The sequence below is a fragment of the Scomber scombrus genome, chromosome 6, assembly GCF_963691925.1.
Source record: "Scomber scombrus chromosome 6, fScoSco1.1, whole genome shotgun sequence".
NCBI classification, from domain to species: Eukaryota; Metazoa; Chordata; class Actinopteri; order Scombriformes; family Scombridae; genus Scomber; species Scomber scombrus.
Genome location: NC_084975.1, coordinates 22,073,604 through 22,087,481, shown reverse-complemented (window position 1 = coordinate 22,087,481; position 13,878 = coordinate 22,073,604). Strand labels below are relative to the sequence as shown.

At 38.3% G+C, this 13,878-nt stretch overlaps 1 protein-coding gene across 1 annotated transcript; it reads right to left on the bottom strand.

The window, feature by feature from the left end:
* Positions 1-263: 263 nt before the first annotated feature.
* Positions 264-9,858, bottom strand: LOC133981707 (neuroepithelial cell-transforming gene 1 protein-like). Its single transcript, XM_062420532.1, has 13 exons — positions 9,609-9,858; positions 7,647-7,713; positions 7,327-7,386; positions 5,915-6,022; positions 5,653-5,820; positions 5,468-5,530; positions 5,268-5,364; positions 5,094-5,170; positions 4,207-4,464; positions 3,888-4,058; positions 3,598-3,784; positions 328-1,106; positions 264-288 (listed from the first exon to the last, which is right to left on the bottom strand). The coding sequence occupies exons 1-12, from the start codon at positions 9,719-9,721 to the stop codon at positions 775-777; spliced, it is 1,701 nt and encodes a 566-aa protein (XP_062276516.1). The 5' UTR covers positions 9,722-9,858; the 3' UTR covers positions 264-288; positions 328-774.
* Between the last annotated feature and the right edge of the window lie 4,020 nt (positions 9,859-13,878).

The window sequence follows — 13,878 nt, the reverse complement described above, 5'->3', positions numbered from 1 at the left end:
GTACAACCCGAGAGGATGTGTGTGTTGAAACACGCTATCTCACAGTTAATCATACTCAAGACTCAAAGTACAAACTAAATGTTTTATTTTTTACTGAGTAACATCTTTCCACTGAATACATCTATCAACTTGATTTGTGTCTTGTTTTCAGGAAATGCCGTTTCTGTGGTCAGTGTTCTCACTAGTTGTTCATTATCTTGTGTCTGATCATTATTTTTAGACCTTCTTAACTGCTTCCTGCACAGTTTAACACTTATGATGCAATTTCCCTGTTTCTTGATCCCTTATCTTGGCACAGATAACGCACACACACTCTCACACACACACACACACACACACACACACACACACACACACACACACACACACACACACACACACACGTAACAACTGCATACATAACATTTTGATTACAGCAAAAAAAGGAGAAGAAAAAGCTTGAAAGTGTTTAAACTGGAAAACTGATGAAACAAGAGCGAGACAAGTGGGTATAAAGTCATTAACTTAAGCAGACACAAAACACTGATTCCATACATATTTAGCTGGTGTAAACATACAGTTCAGTCACAATGGTACACACTTTTTTTGTAAACTAATTACACAATTTAAATGAGATAAGACTAAAATTGGACGGAAATTATTGGGAAGGTTTTTTCAGTGCTATAGACACAAAGCAGAAGCACTAAAATAGTGGTTTCATTGAGATATATTTCACTGACAGACTCATGTGACCAGACAGGACACAAGCTGTGCACACATGGCCTGTCTCTTTGTCTACACTCCAGTCTCCTTCCTCTTTATGGAGCCTTGAAACCTCTGGTCCAGTCTGGTTTTGGAGAGCGTCTGAGGCCTGAGTTTGGGGCCCAAGACAGGTGGACAGTTCTCATCTGTCTCTTCATCATAGATGGTGGGTGAGACAGTGGAGGAGCGGCGCTTGGCTCTGACAGCTTCTACTTGCTGAACTCTCGGCGGAGCCCTCTGTTGTTGGGTCATGGCAGTGCGCAGGCAGTTGAGCCACTGCTGCTTGTGATAGACGTCATTGACGTGCAGGGTGTGGGACTGGCCATGGGAGGGGTCCACGGAGCTCACACGGAAGACATTTTTAGCTAGAGAAAGACAGAAATCAAAGAGATTAAAAAAAAGAAAAGAAAATAAAGTTGGACAAGATCTCAGAAGGCTGCAAAGTCTTGAATACAAGAATCCAGTTTTAATGGCATCTCCTTTAAAGACAGTTGACTTCTTTAAACCATTGGGTATGTGGGCCCTGAGCTAGAAAATCAACAAACCATCCTACCTCAAAGACTCAACCCAAAATACTCAACATATTCTTTCTATATAGTATTTATTTTAACTCCCTCTTTTGCACATTTACAGCTAAATAATTTGAATTTACCAGTGAATTCAAACCTGCATTATGATTTTTTTTGCTGCTTCGGGGCAGCAGAAATGAGCTGTGACATATAATCCCCTTATATAGCTCATATGGTGAACTTCTTTTATTCACACATCCAACAGATGTCCTGCGCCTTTCAGTCCGTGTCCCTCTGATCTGAGACTCTTTACAAGTAGTTAGTATCGCAGACTAGAAATCACTCAAATCCTAACTATTGTTTTGATCTTATTTTTTTATGCACCTCATTGTTTTACTGTTTCATTCTTTGTTATACTTCTTGTAGTTTAATCATTTCAGCATTTTTACCATTTGATCTGTTGTTGTTTTTTTTTTTTTTTACTGTTAAGCACTTTGTAACTGTTTGAAAAAGTGCTAAATAAATAATATCATCATGTTCCATGAACCTGATGAAGGTAAGTCCAATATTCACCCTGCTTTTAGCTCAGTTTTGCTCTCCACCAACACTAGAGGGAAATATCTGGCTGTTTAGCTGCTAAATGCTCCAATGTGTTTGCCTGCTAGTTGCTAATTTTGTCTGCTGTTTGGTACCAGGCAGTGTCAGAGGGTTTTTAGAGCTTTCTTTTGTTGAAAACAGCTGCTTGTGGGTGAAAAACAACAGTATAAGAGAAGCAGCTGAAAGTGAACCAAAACCGTAAAGTTGTGGGCTGGATAATGCTTTATAGAGCTGAGGGGAACAATAAAGTCAGTGATATTTATCTATAAACAATCCTTTTTACATACATGTGTGGATATTTGATCTGCTGCAGTAGTTACATTTTTTTAGTAAGAAGTTCAGCCTCTTTCCTCTTTGGCCTACTTTTTGTTTGTGCTTTCTTACTTTGAGAAAAGAAAAAAAAATCTGCTGCTTTTGTCCTCTTGTCTCATGATTCTTATCATTGCACACTTCACTGGATGTCCTCTGGCATGTATGTGACAAATAGAAATGCTAATATAGTGGTTAGTCAAGAGACACTGTGACTGGATCAAAAGTGTGCAAACTGGGTGAAAAACCATCACAGAGCATGGTTTTGTCTACGTGCCGTGTATGAGAAGATAGAGTTCAATCTATATACCTTCAAGTACACACACACACACACACACACACGCACACACGCACGCACACACACACACACGCACGCACGCACGCACACACGCACACACACACACACTGTAAATTGCGTGACATCACAAAACAACATGAACAAATAAGAACGATAATGATGTAAGCTGTGCCGATCTGACAGACACGGACATGAGAAGAGGCAACGTGAGTGAAAACACCTGTGTGGACTGTTGCTGTTTGGATGCTTTATCTGATGATCAAAGTATCATGTATCTGAAAATGTGCTTTAATTACAGCTGAACTTTGATGTGGTGCACGGCTGCTGCAGAATGATCATGAGGGAAACACTACTACGGTTAAGACTGAAGCAAGGAAAACAGAAACAGGGATTTATTCATGTTGTATCACGCCTAACTTAAGTGAATCATCACATAACAGGTATGGAATTAATTAGCAGACGCTCCAGTTCAAGATAAAACAAAACTACTGCATGGATGTCAGCTTTTGAGCCACGACGAAGACCAAAATCTGGCCTGCAACAGACTAGGTAAGACTTGTTTTTAGCCTAGCCGATTGCAACAAATACCTTTTGCTAAGTCGTAATGCATATCATAAAAAGACGTAGCCTGCTGAAAAGACAAAAGTCTGAGCTGTACGATAGGCTCTAAAAGAATGGTGTTATAAAATAGGTTTTTCAAAAATTATGCATCACCACAACCACAAACTTTTAAGTTTACAGTCATAAATGTGCACAAAGGATATTAGGCTGATGGGTCTAGTAGCATGCAAGATTAGCTGCAGACGGAATACATGACCAGATGCATGATCCCCTCCAGCCTTACATCTGGCAGAGATAATGATACACTATTTCCAAGGCTGTTTCAGGGCTGCTAGTTTTCAATTAATCTTTTATTATATAAAAAAGGTCAGAAAATAGAAAAACTCATTCCAGTTTCCCAGAGTGAAAGGTGAAGTCCTCAAATATATCAAATGTACAAAGATATGAAGAGAGAAAAGCAGCAGATCACATCTGAAAAGGTGAAACTAATAAATGTTTGACTTCTTTGCTGGAACAATGACACAATGTTGTCGTCAATTAATTGGTGGCAAAGTACAACTGAGCTGCTACAACTAAGCTCACCTTTCTCTGCATTGGTGAAAGCCCCTCTGAAAGATCCCCCCATGCGGACCTCTCCATCCTGCAGGTCCTCCAGAGCCAAGTCCCGAACTGGGATGGGCTGTCGATACACCTGGAAGCAGCTCCTGTCGTTACGAGTCACTGGTCGGGTCAGAACCAGCAGCTCAGAGAAGAGGAACACGTGAAGCCTCTGCGAAGTTACATATTAATAGAGAATAAAGGTCATTTTTTATACAAGAGAAAGTTTATTACATGCGGAAGCTAAAGATGAAGAGGGTAACCCTAATTCTTACCGAGCCACTCTTGTTCCGCAGCTCACCGTGACACAGGAGGCCCTTACAGTTGTCTATGAGGGGGTCCCGCTGCTTTTCATCCAGATATTCCAGTTTGTCTATGTAATACTGGCACTCTGACTCCCCTTTCCTCATGTTGATATCAGACAGAATTCCCTGGATTATAGTGATCTGGATAATAAAAGTAGGACTGTTATCAGTTGGCGATTTGGCTAAACTCCAACAAACAAGCCTGAATAACTTGATTACCTGAATTTGATGGATAAATATAAGCAAATACAGTCCATAATTGCAAAGAAGTGTAATAAAGATATCATACAGCTCTCTCCAGACTGGCGACGTCTGGGTGATCAGGAGGAGTGTGTCTGAGGATCTCTCGCAGCAGCAGCGGGTATTTTACTAAGCGTGAGCGCGGGATGTCCAGGAAGCTCCAGAGGTCGAGTTTCCTGCTGAAGGGAGACTCAAGGCAGCGCTGCAGGAAGTCTTGGACCCGCCTGTCCTGCTTCTTCTGGTCCAGCAGAGCTTTGGCTGCAAGCTGGTTGCTGCAGTAGTCTTTGTAAGCGTTCAGACCAGGCAGCTGAACAGGACACAATCACAGTTTTACACACAATAATGTTCTGATATGTGTGACAGTGTTGATTAATCAATTAGTTATTTGGTCTATAGAAGGTCAGACCATGGTGAAAAATGTCACTCATGTTTGTGTGTCTGAACAATATGTTTCTGTTTGAAAGAGAAACAAAGAATGTCTGTTTATTCTGAAACACATCCTGCTGTGTCTGTTTGAGTATAATCAAGCAGAGAGCGGTCACAACAACAACTCCTAGAGGTTAGTTGTATCTTTCCTCATTGAAGTCAAGTGTAAGAGGTAAGTACCTCTCATTTCCCAAAGCCTTATTGTGGAATATCAGATATCTTGTTTTGTTCTGATTAATTGTCCACAACGACAAGATATTCTGTTTCCTATCATAAAAGACTAAAGAAACCAAAATATATTCACACTTAAGAAGCAGGAACCAGAGAATTTTTTTATTTTTTTCACAAAACTACTAATTGATTATCCAAATAGTTGACAATTTTCTGTCGATCATCTAATTGATGAATTGTTGCAGTGCTGCTTCAAGTTAACATCCATTTAGTGTTTTTTTAAGACTCTGTGTGTGTGTGTGTGTGTGTGTGTGTGTGTGTGTGTGCTACCATACACACCCAGTCTATTACTATTCGTCCGATCTGAGCTACTGTTCCATCAGGACCAGTTCCCTCGGTCAGTTTCATCAGTAAGTCTGCAGAGAAAACAAAAAGCAGAAACAAATAAGAAAACAGACAAGAAGAGGGAACAATCAGAACAGTTTCACTCCTAAACAGGCACTGATTACTCACCCTCATGTAAGGGGATGTATGCATCCAGATCCCCGAAAATATGCGCAAGTTCCTCCTCTGTTATGATGGAGAGCTTCAGCATGGGATCGTGGTATGCCTAAGTGTAAGCGAGTCAGCGGTGTGAATGCCAAAAACCAAGTTAACAAAGGGAGGATGAATGTTTTTGTTTCTTGGTCTAATTGTGAAATCAGTTTTCTAACCTTTCGTGCAAGTTGGAGATCTTCGATTAGATCTTGTTCTCCCCTGTAAAGCTCGTGAATCGCCTGGAGAATACATTTTAACATACAAGAGAAACAATAAGAGGAGAAGTTAGTTTTTCTGCTCTCTACACTTTTTTTTTTTAGCTCAGCATACTCCAGACTTATAAATCACTGAACTGCACCACCTCTTGTCTCTTGATCTCTTTGGTGGAGAATGAGCTCTTCTGATGAACATCCAGCGTCTCCGACCACAGCGTGCTGTTTCTGCGTTTGGTGGGTGTGGGACCTGCTGCCTTGCTGCTGCCTTTAAGGGACGTCCCTGGTGACTTGGTATCACCACGTAACGACCTTGACTGGAAACAAAAAGTTGAATTATTTTATCATCAGAACACAAAGTTTGCTTACAGTTTGTAGAGTCTGCAAATATAAAACAAACATTTATGTTACCTGGATGGACTGGCCAAAGCGTCGCACTGCTCCATTCTTTGAAGGAGATATCAAGTTGACCAGGGATGAAACTTTGACCAGTGGCCGTACACGCTTGGTGTTTGGTTCCTGGGAATCAAGGAAATAAACTGTCTTCAATTCAACTCAAAAGTAATATGGTAACGCTGTAGGGGTGGAAGAATCCCCTGAATACTGTTACATACTGTATATTAGCTCCAGATTGAGCCTTGTGTAATAGCAAACACTTGCTTTCTCTAAAACAGAGGTTTTCAAATTAGGAAGGGGCCTCCCGAGGGGGGCTCCAAACAGTTTCAGGGGAGGCTCAGTGAATGGAAGAGAAAAAATACCAAAAAACTAAAAGGAGATTTTGTCTCTTTGGTTATACTTCAAAGATGTAGTAGTTTAGGGGAATTTTACTGTTTTTGCCACTTTCCCAGAGTCATAAACTAATAAATGCTTTCAGACAGACTTTTATGTAGTCCGAAGTATGTCAAACAGCAGTATTCTATCTACGCTCAATTGTTAAGTTCCTGTGGGATCAAATAACATTATCTCAAAGGCATCCAGGAACTGAGCAAAACTAAGAAAGTAGACTAACAGGGAGTGGGGGGGCCTTTTCCAAGCTTTGTCGGAGGGGAGGCCCGCAGTCTCAGACTTTGAAAACTCCTGCTATAAAAGATAATTAACCTGCAATTTTTGAAAACACAGAAGGTCATTTAATAAGAGTTACTGTTGTGATATTTGATATTTCCACAATCCCTAAAGACTCTTCTTAACATCGAGATGATTAAATATTAAGTCTGCTATATAATGAAAAACATTTTGAAGTTGTTTTTTTAGTGTGCACTGGACAGAAATGTTTTTATCCAGATGGTGAAGTGAAACAATTACCATCATTCAGTGTTTTCAAATGATCATTTTGGTTAATTAAGGTTAGAGAAACTGATGGTTACCTCTGTGACCCAAATGTACACTCGTACATTAGAGGCACAAAGTGGTTAATTGTGGTTTTAATAAAAGGTTCTCTGTTACACTTTGTGCTCAGCTAACTTACATTAAAGTTAAATGTTTTAGTATCAAACTGGAATTTTAAATTGTTGATGTTGTAACAAAAGATGCATTAAACTTAACTAATATATTGACTGAACCATGATTTTTTTTTAATGTTATAGTGCCAATAGACTGCCATCATGCCACTGCACACGTGTCTGATTTCCTCAGTCAGAATGTGTGCCAATGTCTTAGGCATAGTGGGATTATCCTGAGCTCATAACACACAAGAGCACTCCCGGCTGTCTGTGGTGAGGAGCTGCGTCATGCAGAGGGATTAAAGTTTCTTGTTAGGACACATTCAAGGGTGCCGGACCAGAGTTGCACCCAACAGGCAGACTGTAAGCTGCCCTGACTCTCACCTTCAGGTCGAAACTGGACAGGCTGACTGTGTCATCGTCTTTCTCCTTGCGCTTTCTCTTCTGTAACAAAAAAACAAAGCACACATGTGTCTTTTAGAAGTCAGATGAGACTTCAAACAGTAAATCTGTAGCAGCCTCTTTAATGCAAATGTAATTATATGATGAATGATGACATGCAATTTCAACTATTAGTTATAGTCACATGTATGGCTCATGACAGTCATGTTCATTTTTATTCAGTCTATAAATAGATAATAATGCACAAAGATGGGATCACTGCAGTCTAACATGATGGTGTTGTGTAATTAACGTTAACTCACTAAACTGAAGTCCCACGGTGTCCCCGGAGTCAGAAACGTGAAAGAGCTGCCTCTCTGCAGCGGAGGCCTACAGGGAACAGAAGAAAAGGAAAAAAGAGTCATGATTGTGTACAGTGAAAACAAGATAGTGGTAGTTTGGTTTAATCTAGCTTGATCACCAATAATAATCAAATTGATCAAAGAGAAGAAGGTAGAGAGAAACTGAATCATTGTTTTAATTACTCTGTTCCTAAATAAACTGGGAATGCATCAGAGCTCTGTTGATTATATGAATGCTTTTGGTGCCATTTTTGTTCATGTCGCTGTTATGTTTCAAATGTGTCAAGTGCTGCGGGTGATGACTGAGGGGTCTCGATATTTAAAACCATATAAAGAGCTGCTCTGCTCTCCGCTGCTGCAGAAAATAAAGTCAGTTATTTTGACAAAACAATGCTGTTACAGAGAGTTACAGTATATCTCTCCCTCTGAGGGAGTGATACGCTGAGGCTGCTGTCAATGCCAAGTTCAGCTGAACAAACACAACCTGCTGTTAATCCGCTCTTCAAGTCAGCGGGATGAGATTTTTTGGGGGCAGAGGTCATGTTATCTTGTAAATAGAGTAGAAGGCCTGCAACTAACAATGATTTTCATTATTGATTCATCTATTAATTATTTTCGACATTGATCAATCAGTCAGAAAATCCTTTACAAAAGCACACAATTCGATCCTAAAATGTCTGTTTCGTCCACAACCCAAAGATATTCAGTTTATCATCATAGAGGACTTTAGAACCCAGAATATATCCACATTTTAGATGCTGGAACCAGAAAATTTGGGTAGTTTCCTAAAAAATAAATAAAAAAATGAATCAATTATCAAAATAATTTAAATACTTGGTGATTAATTTTCTGTTGATTGACTGTTTGTTTCAGCTCTACAGATTAGTAATAACATTATATTAATAACTAATATTCATGTGAGTTAATATATACCGATATTATTGCTTAAATTACGACTTTGTGAGAATGCAGTGAGACATTTGAGGCCAGTACAAATACCCAGTAAACTATGTCCGCAGATGTTAATATTGCCTCAAAGTACAAATACAGGTGCAATAGAGGCTGAACTATGAGGACAAACCTGACTGTAGGAAAGTGAAAAGGTCATGACATTTTATTGTGTTGCTATCCAGAGTGTTGCGTTTAAGTGCCAAAGCCAACTCCACAGTCATCCAGTATTTACATTACAAACAATACTGAACTGATAAAAACTGGACTGGCTAATATTAATAGTATGCTGGCCTACCGTGTCTGAAATGAGACAATGAAGCAAATAACTGACACATTTTTTGTTAAACAATTAGTTTAATATATCAGGTAAAAATGCCAAATATCCACTGGTTACAGTTTCTTAAATGTGAGAATTTGCAGGCTTTTTGTCTACAGATGTTTTATACTCTGTTGTATTATTGTTCTTCATGTTACTTTATACACCTAATGTATACATTAACAAGTGTAATTGTTTTGTAATGCAGATTATAATAAACTAAATAAAAAGGAGGAAAATAATAATAATAATAACAATATTAATAATAATGATTGTGAAAATTGTTTAAAAATGAATTGATAATGAAAATTATGATTATATCTAGCCCTAATTAGTACTTATTTCACTCTTTGTTTTTCATACAATAAAAGACAGCTTTGATGAAATGAGAGTTTTCTCTGCTTATCTCAAAAAGAATTCAAACACCCTAAAAACAGACATTTGTTATGTTAAACAGTTTCAAATTAAACTGCTGCATACTAGAGCATGGCATGAGACTTTATGGTTTCCGAGCTGTACTTGAAGGCATCGTTTGCCAGTTACCAGCTTTGTCAAAGTTGGTTGACGGCTGCACAAAAAGTCGTATTATATCCCCTAACGGAGCTTCAAATTAATAATAAATATAATATAAACCATATTTCGACACATGCACTTACTTTTTGGAGTTATTTCTCCGCAGTGTTTGAGGAGATTGCTCGGCGGCGCTTATTGATGTCCTCTTCTTTTTGTTTGCCACCGTCCTTCCAACAACTTCCTCGTTTTCTTCCATTTTGCAGGAGGCTTCGTCTTGAAATCACTTAGAGTTGAACCAAGAACAGGATTGAATTTAGCGAATAAAAAATTATATACTCTACCCGTATAAAAACAACAGCAGGAGAAGAAAGAAAGCAGGAGGAAGAGATCGATGACAACAGACGAACAAACACACACCACGGCGGAAGTTTGAATATGGCGGATTCTTGGAAATGGACCAATCAGGAGAGAGCTCTGAGCTCCGCTGCTAGGATACCAAGAAATGGGAGTGGCCAGGGAGACCTTGAACGTTGTGGCTCGTTTAAAACACTTATTTTACATAAAAGATTCATTTATATCGTGAATATTTCTTTATTAAACATGTGCACATATTGCATATATTCACATGTGGATACCAGTTCATTTTAATATACTATAATAATGTTAAAAGACGACCACACAACCACAAACCCAAAACCACAAACCATCCCACCCCCCATCCTAATCTGCAGAGACCTCCCACCTACATACATCTACTATTCACCTACCCCCTTGAGTATTTCCATTTGATGCTACTTTATACTTCCACCTCTCTACATTTAAGAGGGAGATTTTAATAACTTTATTTACAAATATTTCCATTTGAATATAATATATAATATTGTACTTACTACTCCATGAAGATTTGACACAATGGATAATATAACAAGCATTTAAAATACAACAACCTTTTTGCCTTTTGACTTTATCTTACAAAAAGCAGTGTGTTGTCAGGGTCACATTAAATTGTGATTTTGTTTCCCCCTTCTAAACTTCTCACATGGTTTCATTTCAATTAAAGAATCAAATGATCCAAAATTTACCAAAAGCAACAACAACAAACAAGCAAAAGAGTAGTGCAAAAACTGAAAAAATGTAACTAAGTAAATGTACTTAGTTACTTTCCACCACCCATAACCACACATACCATCTCTGTGCTAATACTGCATTACCCACACAACGTCAATCCCAGTATTCTTTGTACTAATGCACATTCAGGCCTGTAACTCAGTAACAATCAGCTCACGACCTTGAGACAATCTAATCTGTGTGTTGATACTGAGTGTTGGTGATGTAGTTGATATGCTATTTTGATACATCATTTCAATAAAATTATATTCGTTTAACTTTGCTGTCCTTGTTTTTCTCTGTGTTTCCTTCATTTGTTTCCTTTCCAGTGTTTCAACGTGTTTGGACGGTTACTAAACATGAACGTATTGGTCCATAAAGTTGATTCTGATTCTGAGTTTGAGTCTAATAACTCAGCTGTCATGTGTAGCCTGCTTTGTTCATTACTGTAGGTCTGCAACTAAAGTTTTTTTTTTCTCAATGAATGGATTAATTGTTTAGTCTAAAAACATCAGAAATAAAAACAGAAAATTAAAGCTGCAAGCAGCGATGAACGGGCCCTCGCCCCCCCATGCATGTCGGGCTGTGGCGCAGTTGGAGGGCGCGCAGGTAGACATCTTCATTCGCAGGCTTTCATTTGACGTTGCATGATGTGGTGAAATATCACTGCCTGTGTCCACTATGTGGCGCTAGAGAGCACCCACCAATTATATGTCATGTTGTAGTATGTGATGTGGAGAACACATCCTGTAAATTTCATATAAATCGGATAATGTTTGTCATATGAGGCTGACCTCCTGTGTCCAGTAGGTTGCGCTCGAGATCCCCCACCAATTATATGTCATGTTGTAGTGTATGATGTGGAGAACGCATTCGTTCGCCAAAATCGCATATATTTTTCAAAATGGCGACTTCCTGTTGGAGTGACGTCATCGGTCCAAGAGACTTTTTAGTGCGTCTTTACACGATACATGTGTTTACCGAATTCTGTTTGTCTACATCAATCTGAGTCGAGGGGCTTGATTTTTTTAATCTTCTAGGGGGCGCTATTGATCCATTTTGCGTCACCCATTTCCGCGATCCTTAAAATATCATTTTTATCAATTTTTTGCCGGATCAGACATGATTGTGAGTTTTGGGGCACGTTTAGGCTGTCAAAAAGGCGTTTGTTTTATAGGAACTATAATAATAATAATAATGATAATAATAATAATAATAATAATCAGGACAAATTCAATAGGGCCTCACACTTTTAGTGCTCGGGCCCTAAAAAGCCCATCTTAATTTTCAAGGTGATATCTTCAAATGTCTTGTTTTGTTTGACCAACAATCCAAAACCCAAAGAGTTTCAGTCTACAGTGATATAAAACATTGGAGAAGCAGAAACCAGAGGATATGGGATTATTTTTAGTGAATCAAAACAAAGAATTAGTTATCAAATAGATTAATTTCCTGTTGGTGGATTAATCAATTAATAATCATTGTAGTTCTAATGAACATTGCAGAAGATCGGTCCTCAAAGGCAACAGTGTACATACACAAGTCACAGAGTGGGAAGAAGTGGGGTCCCCTTCTGGCTCAAATTGGCCTTGAATATCAGTGTCCCAGTGGAGCTGCTCATTGATCTGCAGATCAGACTGTGGTTGTATCGGGCAGCTTTCAGGTATTAATGTGTGTATCTGGGATTATGATCCATCCTCTAAGTGATACAGTACTTCCCTGAATAAATAAGGGGTTAAAAAAACCTGGAGGACTGAAAACATGTACAGAGAAAATAAAATATCACTATGCAAAATGTCTCATTTGAATACAGAGACTTGTTTGTGCTCAGAGGCACAGATGTAAATATTATGAAAATTAACATCAGGATTTTTTCAGCAGATGCATGCTGCTTTTAATAAATGCTCTAAACCGTATGAAGTCAACAATGAAAAATCTCAACCAAAAAAAGATGAAATTATTATAAATTCTGTCTAAATGTCATCTAAGTAATATATCGTATAAGGCTCAGGATTGGATTTTTATTAGTACACTGTCTGTCTGTTTGACCGTCCTTTGTAGCACAACCTGACCATCAGTCAAGCAGGACCGTACATCTGTGTTCATCAGCACATCATCGTCTCATCCGTTCCACTTCAATCAGGAAACCTGTCAGTCACATGATAAACTGCGTTTGACATCACTGTAGTGTCTTCATAACAGCAGAGTTGAGACTTTAGTGACAAAACATGTAGTCTGCCGTCATTCTGATGGTTCACAGTTAGCAAGAATAAGCTGTAATATATGTTGTAGCACACATTCAGCGTTGGCTGAGTGAAAACAATCCCACAAAGTCCATTTAGTTCTGAAGCTTTCAATTGTCCTTTCAGCCCAATTGTCCTGGAATTGTAAATGTTCAAATTTGTACATTCGTTGTTATTTTCCTTTTTCTTTCATATCCATGTGGGAGTAAAAGTTGAGATTGAAAGTTCACTCTTCTGTGGATCAAAACAATCTCACCTCAAGGTCCATTTAGCAGCTGTTCCAGAGCTTTTGACCATATGCAATCACTCCCAACTTTCAAACCAACATGGATGAGAAGTACTTGAGATGGTTGTAAAAATAGAAGTTCTACACTTTTATGACAATTGAGCAAACACCATTTTTCTGGGGAAAATCATCATGTTATACAATTGAAAGCAAACAGCTACAAAATGAACCTCATCATCAGATTGTTTTCAAGGTTGAATATGTTTTTATAAGTCCTTTATTTGCTCCATTAACACAAGACTTTTAAACATTTTTCATATAAACATTCAAAAGATCAAACATTTTTAACTTTGAGAGAAAAGTTTTGCTCTCTATTGAATAGGTGATTTCAGGTTAAGCGAGAAAACCTTGATGCCTCAGAAGAAACAACAGGTTCAACGGGTTTCAGATGAGTATAATGAAGGATACTGGAGATAGCTGCATTGAGACGCTTTATTGTGATAAAACAGGACACAAAACTTTGTATAATCTTACAATTTTATTACCAGAAAATGCAAGTTAATGTCAGTAATTCAGAAATATGTAAAGTATGTTACATCAGTCAGTTGTTATCTATAAAATAAATTACAATTCAGTTAAAAAAAAAAAAAGTAGAAAAACCCTGTAATGGAATGAAAAGCAGATGGCAGCCATAGAAGGAGACTTTAACATTCAAAATGCTTCAAAACAACAGCCATGACAGGAAAGTACAGTACATGTATGTTTGAGACTATGGGAGGCACAAAGAAGGGAAAAGTATATATAACGAGAAGCAGGACAGCAGCTGTCACGAGTTTA